Here is a 17,111-nt window from a genome sequence, read left to right on the forward strand (position 1 = left end):
TTCTATTATAAACTTTGCTTCGTTATCTTTGTATCCTTTAGTAAACAATGCACTACTGGGAGCTAGCGGAATTCATGAGCTGAGCCAATTAAAAGAAACATATATGTGCAGCAACCAATCACCAGCTAGCGCCCATTAGTGAATTGCTGCTCCTCCTAAGCCTACCTAGGTATGCTTTTCAACAAAGGAGACCATAAGAACAAAGAAAAATAAATAATTTAAGTAAATTGGAAAGTTGTTTAAAATCAAATGCTCTAGCTGAATCATGAAAAAAATATTTTGACTTCACTGTCACTTTTAATTCTGGCAGCCAAGAGGTTAAAATATTTCTGCTTGAGCACAGGTGAAATGAGGTACTGGTTATAAAAGGGATATTAAACCCCAACATTTTCTTCTGTGATTTAGACAGAGCATACAATTTAATACAATTTTCCAACTTACTTCTATTATCAAACTTGCTTTGTTCTCATGGTGTTCTTAGGTAGGTGTCTTGAGTACTACATGACAGGAAATAGTGCTGCCATCTGCTGCTATATAGTGCTCCAGACACATGCATGTCTCTAATTTTTTAACAAAAGATACCAAGAGAAAGAAGACAGATTGATAATAGAAGTAAATTAGAAAGTTGTTTAAAAATGCAAATCTGAATTATAGAAGAAAGTTTGTGGGTTTCATGTTCCTTATGTTTAAAGGACCAGTAAACACAGCAGATTTGCATAATCAACAAATGCAAGATAACAAGACAATACAATAGCATTTACTCTGAATTTCAAATTAGTAGTAGATTCTTTTCTAACAAATTTCAAAGTTATGTCTATTTCAACTCCCCCTGTACCATGTGATAGCAATCAGCCAATCACAAATGCATTTACGTATAGTCTGTGAATTCTTGCACATGCTCAGTAGGAGCTGGTGACTCAAAAAGTGTAAATATAAAAGACTGTGCACAGTTTTTTTAATGGAAGTAAATTGGAAAGTTGTTTAAAATTACATGCTGTATCTGAGTCATGAAAATTTAATTTGACCTGAGTGTCCCTAAATATATTCAAATATTTAAATAATGATACTGGGATTCTAGATAATGTAGAGGTCTTTGTCACTTTGCCTTTGACCTTTTCTCCTTTCTCTTTGCTTTCACAGGTGATGAGTATTTTGAGCAGTCCCAGCGGTGTAGGCCCTCAGTCTCAGTCCGACTTCTCCATCTCCCCTCTGCACAGTGGTTTGGAAACCAGCAACTCTCTCTCTGCCAGTTGTAGCCAGCGCAGTGACTCTATTAAATCTATAGACAGCCTGCCCACATCTCAGTCTTACTGTGCTCCTACATACAGCACCACCGGCTACAGTATGGATCCTGTTGCCAGCTACCAGTACGGACAGTATGGGCAAAGTAAGTATCACAGTGCTCGTGCATATTTATGTGCTGTATATATTATTATAGAAGTTATATCATACTTATTATTTAATGGCCGTCTGGATATCATACTTCAGATACCAAAAATCTGAGATAAGACTCAACTAAAAATACATTAAAGGGACACCAAACCCAAATGTTTTCTTTCGTGATTCATATAGAGCATGCAATTTAAGCAACTTTCTAATTTACTCCTATTATCAATTTTTCTTCGTTTTCTTGCTATCTTTATTTAAAAAGCAGGAATGTGATGCATAGGAGCCGGCCCATTTTTGGTTGAGAACCTGGGTTATGCTTGCTTATTGGTGGGTAAATGTCAGCCTCCAATAAGCAAGCTCTATCCATTGTGCTGAACCTAAAATGGGCTGGCTGCTAAGATTTACATTCCTGCTTTTTAAATAAAGATAGCAAAAGAACAAAGAAAAAAATTGATAATAGGAGTAAATTAGAAAGTTGCTTAAAATTTCATGCTCTATCTGAATCATGAAAGAAAAAAATTGGGTTCTGTGTCCCTTTAAATGTTACAATATATCTTTAAGGGGATATAAAAGTGGAAAAGGCCCCCACAACCTTGACAGGAGAGGAGCAACTGCTTACCTGAGTTTATTGTCCCTTTAAAACACTTGATTCTGACATAGCAAGTCTATTAATTAAAAGGAAATAAATTAGATGTGGTGCCAAATAAAAATATTTTTTCTTCCAAATTTTTTGTAGTACTGTGCCTGCCCACCAAAAGAGAAATGGAGTAAGTCCCTGTCAGCCAATGGCAGTGAATACCGTCATATCAGTTGTGCACAAGCATGCATTTCCTGCATGTTTATGTTAAAGATATACGTTTTAATGGGACATGATACCCACATTTTTTTTTCATGCTTCAGATAAAGAATGCAGTTTTAAAAATGTTTTCATTTACTTCTAAATTTGCTTTGTTCTCATGTTATTCTTTGTTGAAGCGATATCTAGATAGGTAGTAGCGTGCACATAGAGCACTACATGACAGGAAATAGCGCTGCTGTCATATAGGGCACGCTCCTGAACTTACCTTCCTGGTTTTCAACAAAGGATAACAAGAAAACAAAGAAAAATTGATAAAAGAACTACACTGAGAAGTTGTTTAAAACTGTATGTTCTCTCTGAATCATGAAAGAAACAAAATGGGTTTTATTTCCCTTTAATTAATCTTATCCACACTAAATATATATACATATTTAATTGTTGTGATTTTGTTCACTTAAAAAAATATATTTTGCCTACAATTTACCTTTAAGATTATATTGAGCAAAAGAGGCAGAAAAGCGCCTTAAAGGGACAGTCTAGGTCAAAATAAACTTTCATGATTCAGATAGAGCATGTAATTTTAAACAATTTTTCAATTTACTTTTATCACCAATTTTGCTTTGTTCTCTTGGTATTCTTAGTTGAAATCTAAACCTAGGAGGTTCATATGCTAATTTCTTAGACCTAGAAGGCCACCTCTTTTCAGAATGCATTTTAACAGTTTTTCAGCACTAGAGGGTGTTAATTCATGTATTTCATATAGATAACACTGTGCTTGTGCACGTGAAGTTATCTGGGAGCAGGCACTGATTGGCTAAACTGCAAGTCTGTCAAAAGAACTGAAATAAAGGGGCAGTTTGCAGAGGCTTAGATACAAGATAATTAATATAACTGTGTTGGTTATGCAAAACTGGGGAATAGGTAATAAAGGAATTATCTATCTTTTAAAACAATAAAAATTCTGGTGTAGACTGTCCCTTTAATGAACAAACACATTCATGTGTATTTGTATGTCTAACCTGACCAGTAAACCTTCTTCCTGATCAAAATCCCCAAATTTCATTTTTTTCACCCAAATTGATGGTTGCCGTGCGTTGGACTGGTCTTCTAGAGTCACATGCTCAGCTGTATTTTGTGGAAACCTGGCTCAGTAGCAACTCCACGCAAGGGGTCTTACATTCTCCTTGCAGTCAGTTATCCCTTTTTACTTAAATTTGAACCGTGTGTGTTAGCCGGCAGGGTAATTGGTCTGCTGCCTTTGCTCCTAATGTGACCCTGACCTTTCTCCCACCTCCTGCAGGCCGGTAAAACACCTGCAATTAATAAATAGTGGTAGCCTCTTCCAGTTCCAGCCTTAGGCGGGGGGAGTCACTTTCTGCGCTTTTCCTTATTTATGAGATACACAGAAATGCTTGGTCAGGTCTTTAGCCTGCAATTAACAGATAAAACCAAGAAGTCAAATAATATAACTAGGTAGATAATATATAGTAGATACAAAAGCCAATTACTTTTCTTTTTTTTCTTTTTTTTGTGGAGAAAATATACAATGAGGAAGGGTCATACATATAAATAGCCTTATCAAAAACTTAAAGGGACAGTCAACACCAGAATTGTTGTTGTTTTAAAAGATAGATAATCCCTTAATTACCCATTCCACAGTTTTGCATAAGCAACACAGTTATAATAATAATAATTTACCTCTGTAATTACCTTGTATCTAATCCTCTCCAGACTGCCCCCTTATTTCAGTTCTGTTGACAGACTTGCATTTTATCCAATCAGTGCTCACTCCTCGGTAAATTCACGTGCATGAGCTTAATGTTATCTATGTGAAACACATGAACTAATGCCCTCTAGTGGTGAAAAACTGTCAAAATGAATTTAGATTAGAGGCGGCCTTCAAGGTCTAAGAAATTAGCATATGAACCTCCTATGTTTAGTTTTCAACTAAGAATACCAAGAGAACAAAGCAAAATTGGTGATAAAAGTAAATTGGAAAATTGTTTAAAATTACATGCCCTATTTGAATAATGAAAGTTTTTTTTTGGACTTGACTGTCCCTTTAAATGAAGATTGGAGTAGATTATATAACAGAAGTCCACAATAGAGAATTTTGCACATACAAATGTTTTAATAGGAGATGGATGGAAGTCAAAATTCTGCTTCATAATTTGTATAAAATAATGATTAAAAAAAAAAATAACTCCAATTAAACTTTTGTTAAAAAATATACCTTTTTCTCTTGGAGTTGGTATCAAAAGTTGTAGCCGATCCTATCCATGTGGGCATATTGAGGTAGGCACGAGTGTGCGTGTGACTTTAGCCATATATGGCAGAAGTGTTTGCAACAATGCACAGAACAATGTTGAGTCTACTTTTTTATGCTCTGTTAGAAGAGCTGTTTCAACATTATATCCCTGGAAATTATACTATATTCCATCTATCTTATATAAATACACTTACTATAGATTAATGCAATGATTGAAGGTTGTATTTACCAATATGTAAAATTAAATTGCATGTGCCAACGCATTTCGCAGTTCCATCACTTATGATAGCTGCTTTTTACAAAATCGCCATGAATTAAACCACATTGTTAATATGTGGAATAACAGAATTGAGGTCACTATTTTACTATTCATCTTCAATGCCCATTTCAGGTCTGTGTTTTTTTCCCTGGCACTTGGCACAGATAGATTCCATCTCTGATGCCCACACTGATAGGACATAGAGGCATGAAAAAGAATTTTAATGGAAATGACAAGTTTAATAAGATTCCTGTCTGGATGAGATCTCCCCGTGGACACAGCTGACACGCTGCTGACGCCTCAAAATGTTTTATTTATTGGCAGTTTCGGCGAGATCTGTATTAATTTAATTTGGGACATTAATGGGAAAGAAAAAAAAGCTAACGTGTTGTAGAGCATTATTCTCAGCAGACCAGGTGTGACTAATAAAAGATAAATAGGGGCTAGGTATATGTTTATATGCAGGGCTGGAAATTATAGCTACATTAGAAGGATATTAGCTATTTTTATTTCTATGGCACGGCACTCTTTCAACCTTAAAGGGACATAAAAAGCCAACATTTTTCTTTCATGATTCAGTTAGAGCATAAATTTGTTAGCAACTTTCCAATTTTCATTCTGTTATCAATTTTGTTTTATTCTCTTGGTATTCTTTGTTGAAGGAGCAGCGATGCACTACTGGGAGCTACATGAATACAATTGTTAAGCCAATGATAAGAGTCACATATGTGCAGCCACCAATTAGAAACTAGTTCCAAACTCCTGAGCCTACCTAGGTATGCTTTTTTAATAAAGGATATTAAGAGAATAAAGCAAATTAGATAATAGAAGTAAATTGGAAAGTTAAAATAGCATCCTCTTCCCGAATCATGAAAGAAAATTTTGGAGTTTCATATCCCTTTAATAGTAACCTTTTTACCTGCCTGGTGATCTTCAGTGATATTAACCGATCTCTGGTTAATTTTATGTGCTAATTTCTACCACAAGCTCGCCGTAGCAATAACCAGCCACTTGTAATGGCTGGTTATTAATCGCATGCCCGCAAACGGACAAATTTGTCCATTTGCGGGCACGCAATAAGTAAGCGCTCTACTTGTAATCTAGCCCACTGTGTTTTGTAACTGTATTAAATTTAAAAATCTCCAGGATGTGCATTAAGCTATGGTAAAAATGTAAGAATCTCAGACGTTTTGTTTATAAAATGTAAAGGGTAAATGAGTTTATTGTCTTTCACCTTTCATTTACTGTACTACCAAACTATTAAATCATCTTTTAATGACTGTGACTGTCAAACAACTGTAACTAATGGCTGGCAAGGTCTGGTCAGATATCAATTTGAATATTAAAAATTATGATATCAGCGCATATATTGAAAAATACTTACTGGATGCATAGGCATCCAGAAGGGCCAAGGTAGTGTTGCCACCCGTCCCTTAAAATACAGAACACTTATAAGTTACACATGCTGCAGGGTGTGCAGGGAGGAATATGAATACTGCTGTCCAGAAACACAATACATATTCCTCCCTGCACACCCTGCAGCATGTGTAACTCATAAGTGTCCAGGAAAACATGGCTGAGGCGGCAACCCTAGGCGAAGGGCAAATGTACCCAAATTGCCTTTACACATCTGCAGTGGGATTCCTGGGCATCGGCAGTAATATAGATAAATAACTCAGCCCCCTTGCAACCTAATGGAGCATATGACTTTGAGGGGAAAGTTATGTGACCCACTGTATATTACATTGTTAGTTTGAAAATGGTGGTTTCATAATCTACTAGACAACCACTTTAGAAAAAGAAAGGGTAATGTTAGAACTGCCTTCTTGGCCAACATTAAAACCATATAACTATATTACACCTCACAGTAAAAGGGAAAAAAACACCTCTTTTATTTTAATCGTCATATAACCTTGATATTACATGGTTAATGAACAATTACATTTTTTTGTAACTTAAAGGGATAGAAAGGTCAAAAATGTAATTTGCATGAGTGCATTTCAATCGGAAATATAAGAATTTTTGCAATATACTTCCATTACCAAAAATGCTTCTAGTAAAGTTTTTTTTACTGTTTTTCAACAGCATATGCACATATCCTGTGAAGGCCTGTGCACCAGTATTTGAACACTATACCTGCAGTGACTTGTATGACACAAATAATGTCTTTTGAAGCAGGATATGTACATTGCACTTTTACTAGAAACATCTTTGCTAATAGAAGCATATTGCAAAAATCCTTATATATCAAATTGAGATGCATTCAGACACATTTTATTTTTGAACTTTCTATCCCTTTAATAGATATTTGATTACGAGCTTTAAAAGGTGCTTATATATCATATTTATTGGCTAGTTTTATATTATTATGATTGGGGCATATTCATTTTTACCCCAAACCAAAAAAATATGTTGCCAGTTGCTTTGTGTATTTGCTGAGAGGACCCACATAGCTTCTGTAATTATATAAATGATTTTGTAGTAAAATAATATATACTCGTGAGCCACTGATGACAGAAAAAGACTATAAACCTTATTCTTTAAAGTTTCTCTGGTCTGGTGAGATCATCTGAGATGTCCCTTAAATGAGCTTACTAAGGAAAATTTTAGATTCAGAGTAGTTTATCTCACTTTACAGGGTCTTGGATGAGGAGAAACATGTATTACAATATAATGCTTAAAAAAAAAAGCGTGGTTTCTCTCCAGGCCGGCAAGTTTTTGATGACTGGGCCTTAAAAGAAAAAAGGAATATTTATTTGTATATGTGCCAAAACTGAAAACATTTGTGGTAAACAATTTTCATGCTTGTTTTCCAGCTGCTGTTGATTACCTGACAAAAAACGTCAGTCTTTCTACACAGCGCCGAATGAAGCTTGGTGAGCACTCAGCCGTTTTGGGCCTCCTACCTGTAGAGACCGGTCAAGCTTACTAAAAAAAAACATGTTGCAACACTTCTAGAACTGATTCCAGAATCTTGTCTAAAATTGTGCAGCTCTATATATCTCCCTACGTGTGTTTACAAGTTCCATGGAAATCTTCAAACATCCATCTCCTATTTGGCACCAATGTCTGGTAACAGCCATCTGCTGGAGCTTCCACCAATATCCACCATTTAAAGAGCTGCAACCATCTTGTGCTAAGGGTTATATACATGTACCAGAGCCATCTGCAGTTGAATCCAAATGGCCGGACCATTCATTCATGATGTTTTTATGTACATTTTACAGATAAAGAGGGAGACACAACATTTGGACTTAACTGTCCACTTCCAGATGAGCAATTTTATGTGGCACAATTAGGAAGTGGTGCTTTATATATCTATACATATAGTCTCTGTGGCTGTTAAATAGTATATATTTTTTATTTGTTTTTGAGTATTAAATAGACCAGAAAGAAACACTAAATATGCGGGCATAAAAAGGACCAAGAGTGAATAAAAAGCCTCAATGAAAACACAAGGAATGTGGACACACTTTTGCCCAAAAGTTTACAGATTTTTTCTTTTGCCCTTTGGATCAGTTCCTTCAAAAGCATTAAATGTATAAGCATTTATCCTACACCATAAAACCTAACCAGAGGTTCCTGTCCAAGCATTATCAAAAAGCAAAGGTAGCACCCAATCTAATAATAAAGAGATGGGAATTGAAAGACTCTTGCTTAAAGGTGATTTTAGGTGTTACCTGTTGACTTGGATATGACCATTGATAGTTGTCAGTGGGATAAGTTGAGAACATTCCCAGACAGGGCATACGGACACAAGATACCTCAGATTTCATGATGACGAACCTGCCAAGCCATTATTTTGTCTAGTTTTTTTAAGTGCCAATTTCTGAAAGCTGCATCATTCCTGGAGAAATGCTATATTTTTTGCTGGTTGTGCAACACTTACTGGGACCAACAACACAGGTATTCTTAAATCTACACATATGAAATCAAAATTAAGTCACAACAGCTTTGTTTTCATTTAACTTTACATAAAAAACGTATTGTTCTACGTTAGGAATAGGATATTCATTATGTGAAGGCCCAATTAAGATTGGGAAATTACTTCTGACTTTCACAAAAAATTGGAGATGACTATAAGTTCCCTTGCATGGAATAAGAAGGTTTTGTTTGCTACAAAAGTGGACTCATGCCAAGAAGATGAATTACTATTATCACATATTAAAATAACAATATATATATAAACTACCATTTTAAAATATTCATATGCATCTACAAATTATGTAAATAAAACCATTGCCTCTTCTAAGTGAAGAAGTTGCACCATCATTCCAGAAAAGAGATGGAAGAGATTGAATTTAAGTTTTCTGTGAATAGTGTAACACCGACAGATGTATAGTAAAGTTGATGTATATGACGTATGTGGTGTCTTCAGAATTTGTATATATTATGTCCCAAAAGGAAAAAAAATATTGTATAGGGGAAATAGTGGATATGCACGGGGTGGGAGGGGGGTAGAGGGGCACTTCCAACTTCATAAAATTCCAAGAACTCCAGATTATATCATGACTTGAATTCTTTTAAAAAAAATCTTGTCTACAACAATTCCAAGACACTGAACATTACTTGGGGCTCGAACTAAGAGCACTAAAAAGAGGAACACATGGATTTATGGAAAATTCCAATGGCGCTTCTACTTGTTAAACATTTTTTTATATATATTTTTACATCAATGGACTTTAACAGGTTGCAGACCCCAGGCTTCAGAGGACAGTCTGGAGTCTACAGTACTCTTATGCATATGTATATTAAATGGTTCTAACTTGTCATTCTAATCTCACCCGTCCTCACTTAGCACTCGATAACATTCCATCCAAATAACAGCAAAGCAAATTACGTCTATTCACAGCCATTTTGGTACACTTGTGGGCACATGTGTACATATATATATATATATATATATATATATATAATCCCACTATAATTTATTCAGCTATATTAAGATGTAGACTAGAAAGATAAAATGACTCTTGATTTTTCCACTTTGTTGCTGGCTGATGACTTCTGAACATCTATGGACACATGTTTGGAGTCTTCTCTGGCTGCTATAGGGTCAACTACCTGCCGACTGTAAGTGTTCTTTGTGTAAGTCAGGCATTATTGTTATACATTAAAGGTGATGAAATTTAAACTATTATCTGGGTGTGTTTTTCTTTTTTAATAACAACCTTTATCTTGCAGAAATAGGTATCAAGGAAAATATGTTGTTGAATTCAAAATGTTAATAAAATGTATAATGCTTAAAAAAAACTAACATTAACCCAGAAGATCCACTTACAGTTTTTGAAAACCCGACATCCATCCTCCTGAAGCAGCAGAAGTCCTCAGCGAAGCCGGCAGAAGTCTTCATCCAAGCGGGCCGAAGTCTTCATCCAGACGGCATCTTCTATCTTCATCCATCCGGCGCAGAGCGGCTCCATCTTCAAGACATCCGGCGCGGAGCATCCTCTTCTTCTGACGTCTTCTGGAACAATGAAGTTTCCCTTTAAATGATGTCATCCAAGATGGCGTCCCTTACATTCCAATTGGCTGATAGAATTCTATCAGCCAATAGGAATTATGGTGGAAAAAATCCTATTGGCTGTTGCAATCAGCCAATAGGATTGAACTTTCATCCTAAGGTTAATAATAAAAAAGAAAAAGAAGATAGGTTTTATAGAAATTCACATTGGAGGGTCAATAATGTATATCAGGGTCAAAGTAATTGGAACCATAGAGAGAGAAACTATGGGAACTATTCCAAACAGAACAGGCAAAGAAATGAGAAAGAAAATAAAGAGTGGAGGTTACCTACAGCTAATAGATATGATATATTTAATAAAACAAATTAATATAATTCTAGAGAACAGATATTAGATGAACCTAGTTGTTCTAAATAGGGGGGCCATACAAGAGCCAACGACCCTCTTGTTCAGACATGGTCTGGCAGACATGGTCTGGCAGAAATAATTTCTGATATTATGGGTGGAAAAGGGTTTTTTCTACCGCAAGACAGGAAGTACAGACTCAAAGGATGTCAAAGTAAACTTCAAAGGTCAAAAGTCTTCCTCTCACTCTTCCAAGCAGGAGAAGTCCAAGTCTTCTTGAAAGCCCAATCAGTCTTGGAATAAGGGGAATAAGGGGAAGCAATCAAAGAAACCTTCTGCTGAGTCTAAGTCAGCATGAAGGGTCGGCCCCCGGTCCGGGATCAGATCAAATGGGGGGCAGATTTTCCCTGTTTGGTCAAGCATGGAGACGAGCTGTCCCAGATCCTTGGGCTGTGGACATAGTATCTCAGGGTTACAAAATAGAATTCAAAACTTTCCCTCCCAGGGGCAGATTCCACCTCTCAAGATTATCTGCAAACCAGGTAAAAAGAGAGGCATTCTTGAACTGCATTCCGGACCTTTGCTCCCTGGGAGTGATTGTTCCAGTTCCAGTAAGGGAACAGGGTCTAGGATTCTATTCAAATCTGTTTGTGGTTCCCAAAAGTGAGGGAACTTTTCGACCCATTTTAGACCTTAAGTGCCTCAACAAGTTTCTCAGGGTACCGTCCTTCAAAATGGAAACCATTTGTTCCATTCGTCCTTCTTCCAAGAGGGTCAGTTCATGACGACCATAGACCTGAAGGACATGTATCTTTATGTTCCCATCCACAGGGATCATCACAAATTCCTGAGATTCGTCTTTCTAGACAAACACTTTCAGTTTGTGGCTCTTCCGTTTGGACTTGCCACAGCTCCCAGAATTTCCTAAAAGGTTCTGGGGGCTCTCTTGGCAGTGATCAGGTCTCGGGGAATTGCAGTGGCGCCATACCTGGACAACATATTGGTTCAGGCACCATCTTTTCAACAAGCAAACACTCATACAGAGATCTTCTAGTCTTTTCTACGTTCCCACGGTTGGAAAGTGAATCTGGAAAAGAGTTCCTTTTTTCCAGCTACAAGGGTGGTTTTCTTAGGGACCATAATAGATTCCCTATGTACGAAAACATTTCTGATGGAGGGCAGAAAATTCAAAATACTCTCCTCTTGCCTCTCTCTTTAGTCTACTGTTCGGCCATCAGTGGCTCAATGTATGGAGGTAATTGGTCTGATGGTCGCTTCCATGGACATCATTCCCTTTGCTCGATTCCATTTGAGAGCTCTGCAATTATGCATGCTCAGACAATGGAATGGAGACCATTCGGATCTGTCTCAGAGGATAGATCTAGACCAGTCGACAAGAGACTCTCCCCGTAGTGGCTTTCTCAAGACCATCTGTCTCAGGGCACATGCTTCCAGAGACCTTCCTGGGTGATTGTGACTACGGACGCCAGCCTGCTAGGCTGAGGAGCATTCTGGGACTCGTTAAAGGCAAAGGTTCTATGGACTCATGAGGAGTCTGCTCCCCCCATAAACATATTGGAGTTGAGAGCGATTTACACTGCTCTGATGGTTTGGCCTCAATTGTCTTTAGCCCGGTTTATCAGGTTTGAGTCAGACAACATCAACTCAGTGGCTTACATCAACCACCAGGGAGGAACTTGGAGTTCCTTCGCCATAAAGGAGTTGGCACGGATTATTCAGTGGGCGGAAGCTCACAATTGTTGTCTATCTGCCATCCACATTCCTGGAGTGGACAACTGGGAAGCAGATTTCCTGAGCAGACAGACGTTTCATCCCAGGGAGTGGGCTCTCCATCCGGAGGTGTTCTCCAGGTTAACCCTCAAATGGGGGGTGCCAGAGTTGGTTCTGATAGCATCTTGGCAGAATGCCAAGCTTCCAAAGTACGGTTCAAGGTCAAGAGATCCTCAGGCCTCTCTAATAGATGCTCTGGTGGTTCCTTGGGTTTTCGGTCTAGCATACCTGTTTCCTCCGTTTGTGCTCCTTCCACGAGTTATTGCTCGTATCAAACAGGAGAGAGAGTTGGTAATTCTAATAGCTCTTGCATGGCCTCGCAGGATCTGGTATGCAGACCTAGTGAAGATGTCATCTCGGCCGCCTTGGAGGTTGCCTCTGAGGAAGGACCTTCTAACTCAGGGCCCATTCCTCCATCCAAATCTCGTTTTTCTGAAGCTGACTGCTTGGATATTGAACGCTTAGTTCTATCTAAGCTTGGATTTCCTGAGTCGGTCATTGAGACCATGATCCAGGCTTGCAAGCCTGTTAATCGAAAAATTTACCATAAGGTATGGCATAAATACCTTTATTGGTGTGAATCTAAGGGCTTCTCTTGGGTCAGATATTCCTAGAATTTTGTCTTTTCTCCAGGAAGGTCTGGAGAAAGGGTTGGCAGTCATTTCTCTGAAAGGTCAGATTTCTGCATGATCTATTTTGTTACACAAGCGTCTGGCGGATGTGCCAGATGTTCAATCTTTTTGTCAGGCCCTGGTCAGAATGAGGTCTGTGTTGAAATCTGTTGCTCCTCCTTGGAGCCTTAATCTTGTTCTTAAAGATTTGCTGTAGGCTTCGTTTGAGCCAATGCTTTCCATAGATATTAAGTTGCTATCTTGAAAGTTTTTTTTACTTATTGCTATCTCTTCTGCTCAGAAAGTTTCGGAACTCTCGGCTTTGCAGTGTGATTCGCCTTACCTTATCTTTCATGCGGATAAGGCAGTTCTTTGTACTAAATTGGGGTTTCTTCCTAAAGTGGTTTTGGATAGAAATATTAATCAGGAAATTGTTGTTCCTTCTCTCTGTCCCAATCCTCCTTCTCATAAAGAATGTCTGTTGCACAACTTGGATGTTGTGCATGCTCTAAAATTCTACCTACAGACGACTAAGGATTTTCACCAGTCTTCTGCCCTGTTTGTTTGTTTCTCAGGGAAGTGTAAAAGGTCAGAAAGCTACTTCTACTTCTCTTTCCCTCTGGTTGAGAAGTATGATTCATTTTGCTTATGAGACTGCTGGACAGCAGCCTCCTTAGAGAATTACAGCTCAATATACTAGAGCTGTCTCCTCTTCTTGGGCTTTCAAAAAAGAAGCTCTGTGGAACAAGGCTGCAACTTGGTCCTCTCTGCATACTTTTTCCAAATTTTTCAAATTGTATACTTTTGCCTCAGCTGAGACCTCATTTGGGAGAAAGGTTGTTCAAGCAGTGGTGCCCTCTGTTAAGGTCTGCCTGTCTTGTTCTCCCTCCCTGTTCATTCTGTGTCCTCTAGCATGAGTATTGGTTCCCACTAGTAATTGAATGATGTTGTGGACTCTCCATATCTTAGGAAAGAAAACAAAATTTATGCTTGCCTGATGCTTTCTTTCTGGATATGGAGAGTCCATGATCCCACCCTTTAAGACAGTTATTTTTTTACTAAACATCAGGCACCTCTACATCTTTGTGTTATTCCTTTTCCATTTTCCTTTGGTTGAAGGACTGGGGATTATGGGTAGGGGAGTGACACTTAACAGCTTTGTTGTTGTGCTCTTGGCCTCCTCCTGCTGGCCAGGAGTGATATTCCCACTAGTAATTGAATGACGTTGTGGACTCTCCATATCCGGAAAGAAAGAAATGTATTAGGTAAGCATACATTTTGTTTTTGCAAAAATGTTATCTATTTACTAGAGCACTAGATGGCAGCACTATTTCCTGCCATGCAGTGCTTCAGACATCTACCTTGGTATCTCCTGAATCACAAAAGAACATTTTTAGGGTTCATATCCCTGTATGAGTTTTAAAAAAGTATGTAGGTAATTTGCAATCCTCCCCAACTACCAGTTCAACCCTCAGGAGTGACACAAAAACCAAACAAAAATAGGAAAAATATTTTTTTTGTCATTATTTAGTCTGAGCAATGCTTATATTACAGCTAAATAGCATGTACGTCTATCAGACTTCAAGATACATTTTTTTTAAATTTGTTTTTATTGAAGTTTTCCAGTTACAGAATATCAACATGACAACCAACACAATGCAGAGGAGTTCAGACACTTGGTTCCTCCAATCCTCTTTAGTTGGGTGATGGAGCTTTCCACCTTTGTGGAATTAATAGCTTAGCACCATTGATTATGATCTTTAAAAGGGACTTCTTAGCTGTATCTTTGAAATTGGGAAGGGAGTGGAGCAGTAGTTGGGAGATGAAGGGATAATGGTCTCTAGGGCTGTGTACAGAGAAAGGGTAACTTCTTTCCAGAAGTCTACTAGTCTGGGGAATTGCCACCAGATGTGTAGTATGGTTCAATCTTCTCTGCAGCCCCTCCAGCATTTCCCACTCATGTGTTTATAGATATGTTTTATTCTGTCAGGTGTGAGGTACTATCTAGTAATTATAAAGTTCATCTCTTGGGTTCGAGCGTAGACAGAAGAATGTTTGAAAATATTTTTGCCAGTGTGTTGGGTTTAGGTTCTCATTTAGTTCTCTGTGCCATTTGTGAGTGTATGATGGTGTAGAAGTGATGTTTTGTGTTAGTATAAGTTTAAAGAGGGTAGAGATCATATGTCTGGGGGGTGTTGTAACATGCACAAGGTCTTAAAAAGGGTAAGGGGACGTAGTATTTTTTGCTTCGGAGTGAGTTTGCTGAAATAGTGTTGGTATTGAGTAACATTGTACCAAAGATGTGAATAATGGTATATCTAGGTTGGCCAGGTCATTTTAGTTTTAGTCGTATTTAAGTAATCTGAATTGTTTTAGTTATGGGCATGATGCAATGTAGCGGACATAATAAAATGTAGCATATCATGTCCGCTGCACATCGATAAATGCCGACAGCAGATTCTCGGCCAATCTAGCAAGGGATATCAATCAGCCCGATCGTACTCGATTGGGTTGATTTCTGTCCACGGCCTCAGAGCAGGCGGACAAGTCTTTAGACCGCTGCTTCATAACTTCTGTTTCCGGCGAGCCTGAAGACTCGCGCAGAAACACAGGGACTCAAGCTCCATATGGAGCTTGATAAATCGGCTCCTTAGTCTAGTTTTAGTCGACTCAATCTCCAGTAGATTTTAGTTGACTAAAATCTAAGGGGTGTAGTTAAAGTGTAAAGCATTATTTAAGCATTTCTCTATAATTTAAACTGATTATATACTCCAGGAGTAAACATAACACTTGATACTATTTATGGTATTAAAGGGACATTAATAAAAAGAGAGAGAGATGCACTCAGCTGAGACAGAACAAAAGCTGGAAAAACTTCCGTGCCTGTTCATTTTATTATAGTGTGTCACTCAGGGTGCATACTCTTTTAGCACACTATGCCCCTTCACAGAGAAAAAATATCCTGTAGCATATCAGTCTGACCCTGCCCAATGACAGTCCAGCGACGAAATACCAGGCAATTCTTCTCTGAACAAGAGAAACAACAACCCCAGACGATCGTTTCGGCCTTCTGTGGGCCTTGTCAGTGAGGAGCAGTCGCATCTCTCTAAGGGCATGTGTGCAAGGAGTCCACGTCTGGTTTCCCCTCTTACTCTTAGGGAGACCCAAGAGCAATTTGCATAAATAAAAAGAGAGAGAGATGCACTCAGCTGAGACAGAACAAAAGCTGGAAAAACTTCCGTGCCTGTTCATTTTATTATAGTGTGTCACTCAGGGTGCATACTCTTTTAGCACACTATGCCCCTTCACAGAGAAAAAATATCCTGTAGCATATCAGTCTGACCCTGCCCAATGACAGTCCAGCGCCGAAATACCAGGCAATTCTTCTCTGAACAAGAGAAACAACAACCCCAGACAATCGTTTCGGCCTTCTGTGGGCCTCGTCAGTGAGGTGCAGTCGCATCTCTTTAAGGGCATGTGTGTAAGGAGTCCACGTCTGGTTTCCCCTCTTACTCTTAGGGAGACCCAAGAGCAATTTGCATAAATAAAAAGAGAGAGAGATGCACTCAGCTGAGACAGAACAAAAGCTGGAAAAACTTCCGTGCCTGTTCATTTTATTATAGTGTGTCACTCAGGGTGCATACTCTTTTAGCACACTATGCCCCTTCACAGAGAAAAAATATCCTGTAGCATATCAGTCTGACCCTGCCCAATGACAGTCCAGTGCCAAAATACCAGGCAATTCTTCTCTGAACAAGAGAAACAACAACCCCAGACGATCGTTTCGGCTTTCTGTGGGCCTCGTCAGTAAGATGCAGTCGCATCTCTCTAAGGGCATGTGTGCAAGGAGTCCACGTCTGGTTTCACCTCTTACTCTTAGGGAGACCCAAGAGCAATTTGCATAAATAAAAAGAGAGAGAGATGCACTCAGCTGAGACAGAACAAAAGCTGGAAAAACTTCCGTGCCTGTTCATTTTATTATAGTGTGTCACTCGTCAGTGAGGTGCAGTCGCATCTCTCTAAGGGCATGTGTGCAAGGAGTCCACGTCTGGCGAAACGATCCGAAACGATCGTCTGGGGTTGTTGTTTCTCTTGTTCAGAGAAGAATTGCCTGGTATTTCGGCGCTGGACTGTCATTGGGCAGGGTCAGACTGATATGCTACAGGATATTTTTTCTCTGTGA

At 38.6% G+C, this 17,111-nt stretch overlaps 1 protein-coding gene across 3 annotated transcripts in view; it reads left to right on the forward strand.

The window, feature by feature from the left end:
• The window catches only part of PAX7 (paired box 7), a 162,517-nt gene extending 152,664 nt beyond the window's left edge, over nt 1-9,853 (forward strand). For all 3 annotated transcript variants that reach the window (XM_053690271.1, XM_053690270.1, XM_053690272.1), the window contains exons 8-9: nt 1,141-1,387; nt 7,533-9,853. In XM_053690271.1, the coding sequence (XP_053546246.1) occupies nt 1,141-1,387; nt 7,533-7,648 (363 nt within the window). In that variant the 3' untranslated portion in view covers nt 7,649-9,853. The remainder of the gene's footprint in view (nt 1-1,140; nt 1,388-7,532) is intronic.
• The last annotated feature ends 7,258 nt before the right edge of the window (nt 9,854-17,111 follow it).

The sequence above is a fragment of the Bombina bombina genome, chromosome 8 (genome assembly GCF_027579735.1).
Source record: "Bombina bombina isolate aBomBom1 chromosome 8, aBomBom1.pri, whole genome shotgun sequence".
NCBI classification, from domain to species: Eukaryota; Metazoa; Chordata; class Amphibia; order Anura; family Bombinatoridae; genus Bombina; species Bombina bombina.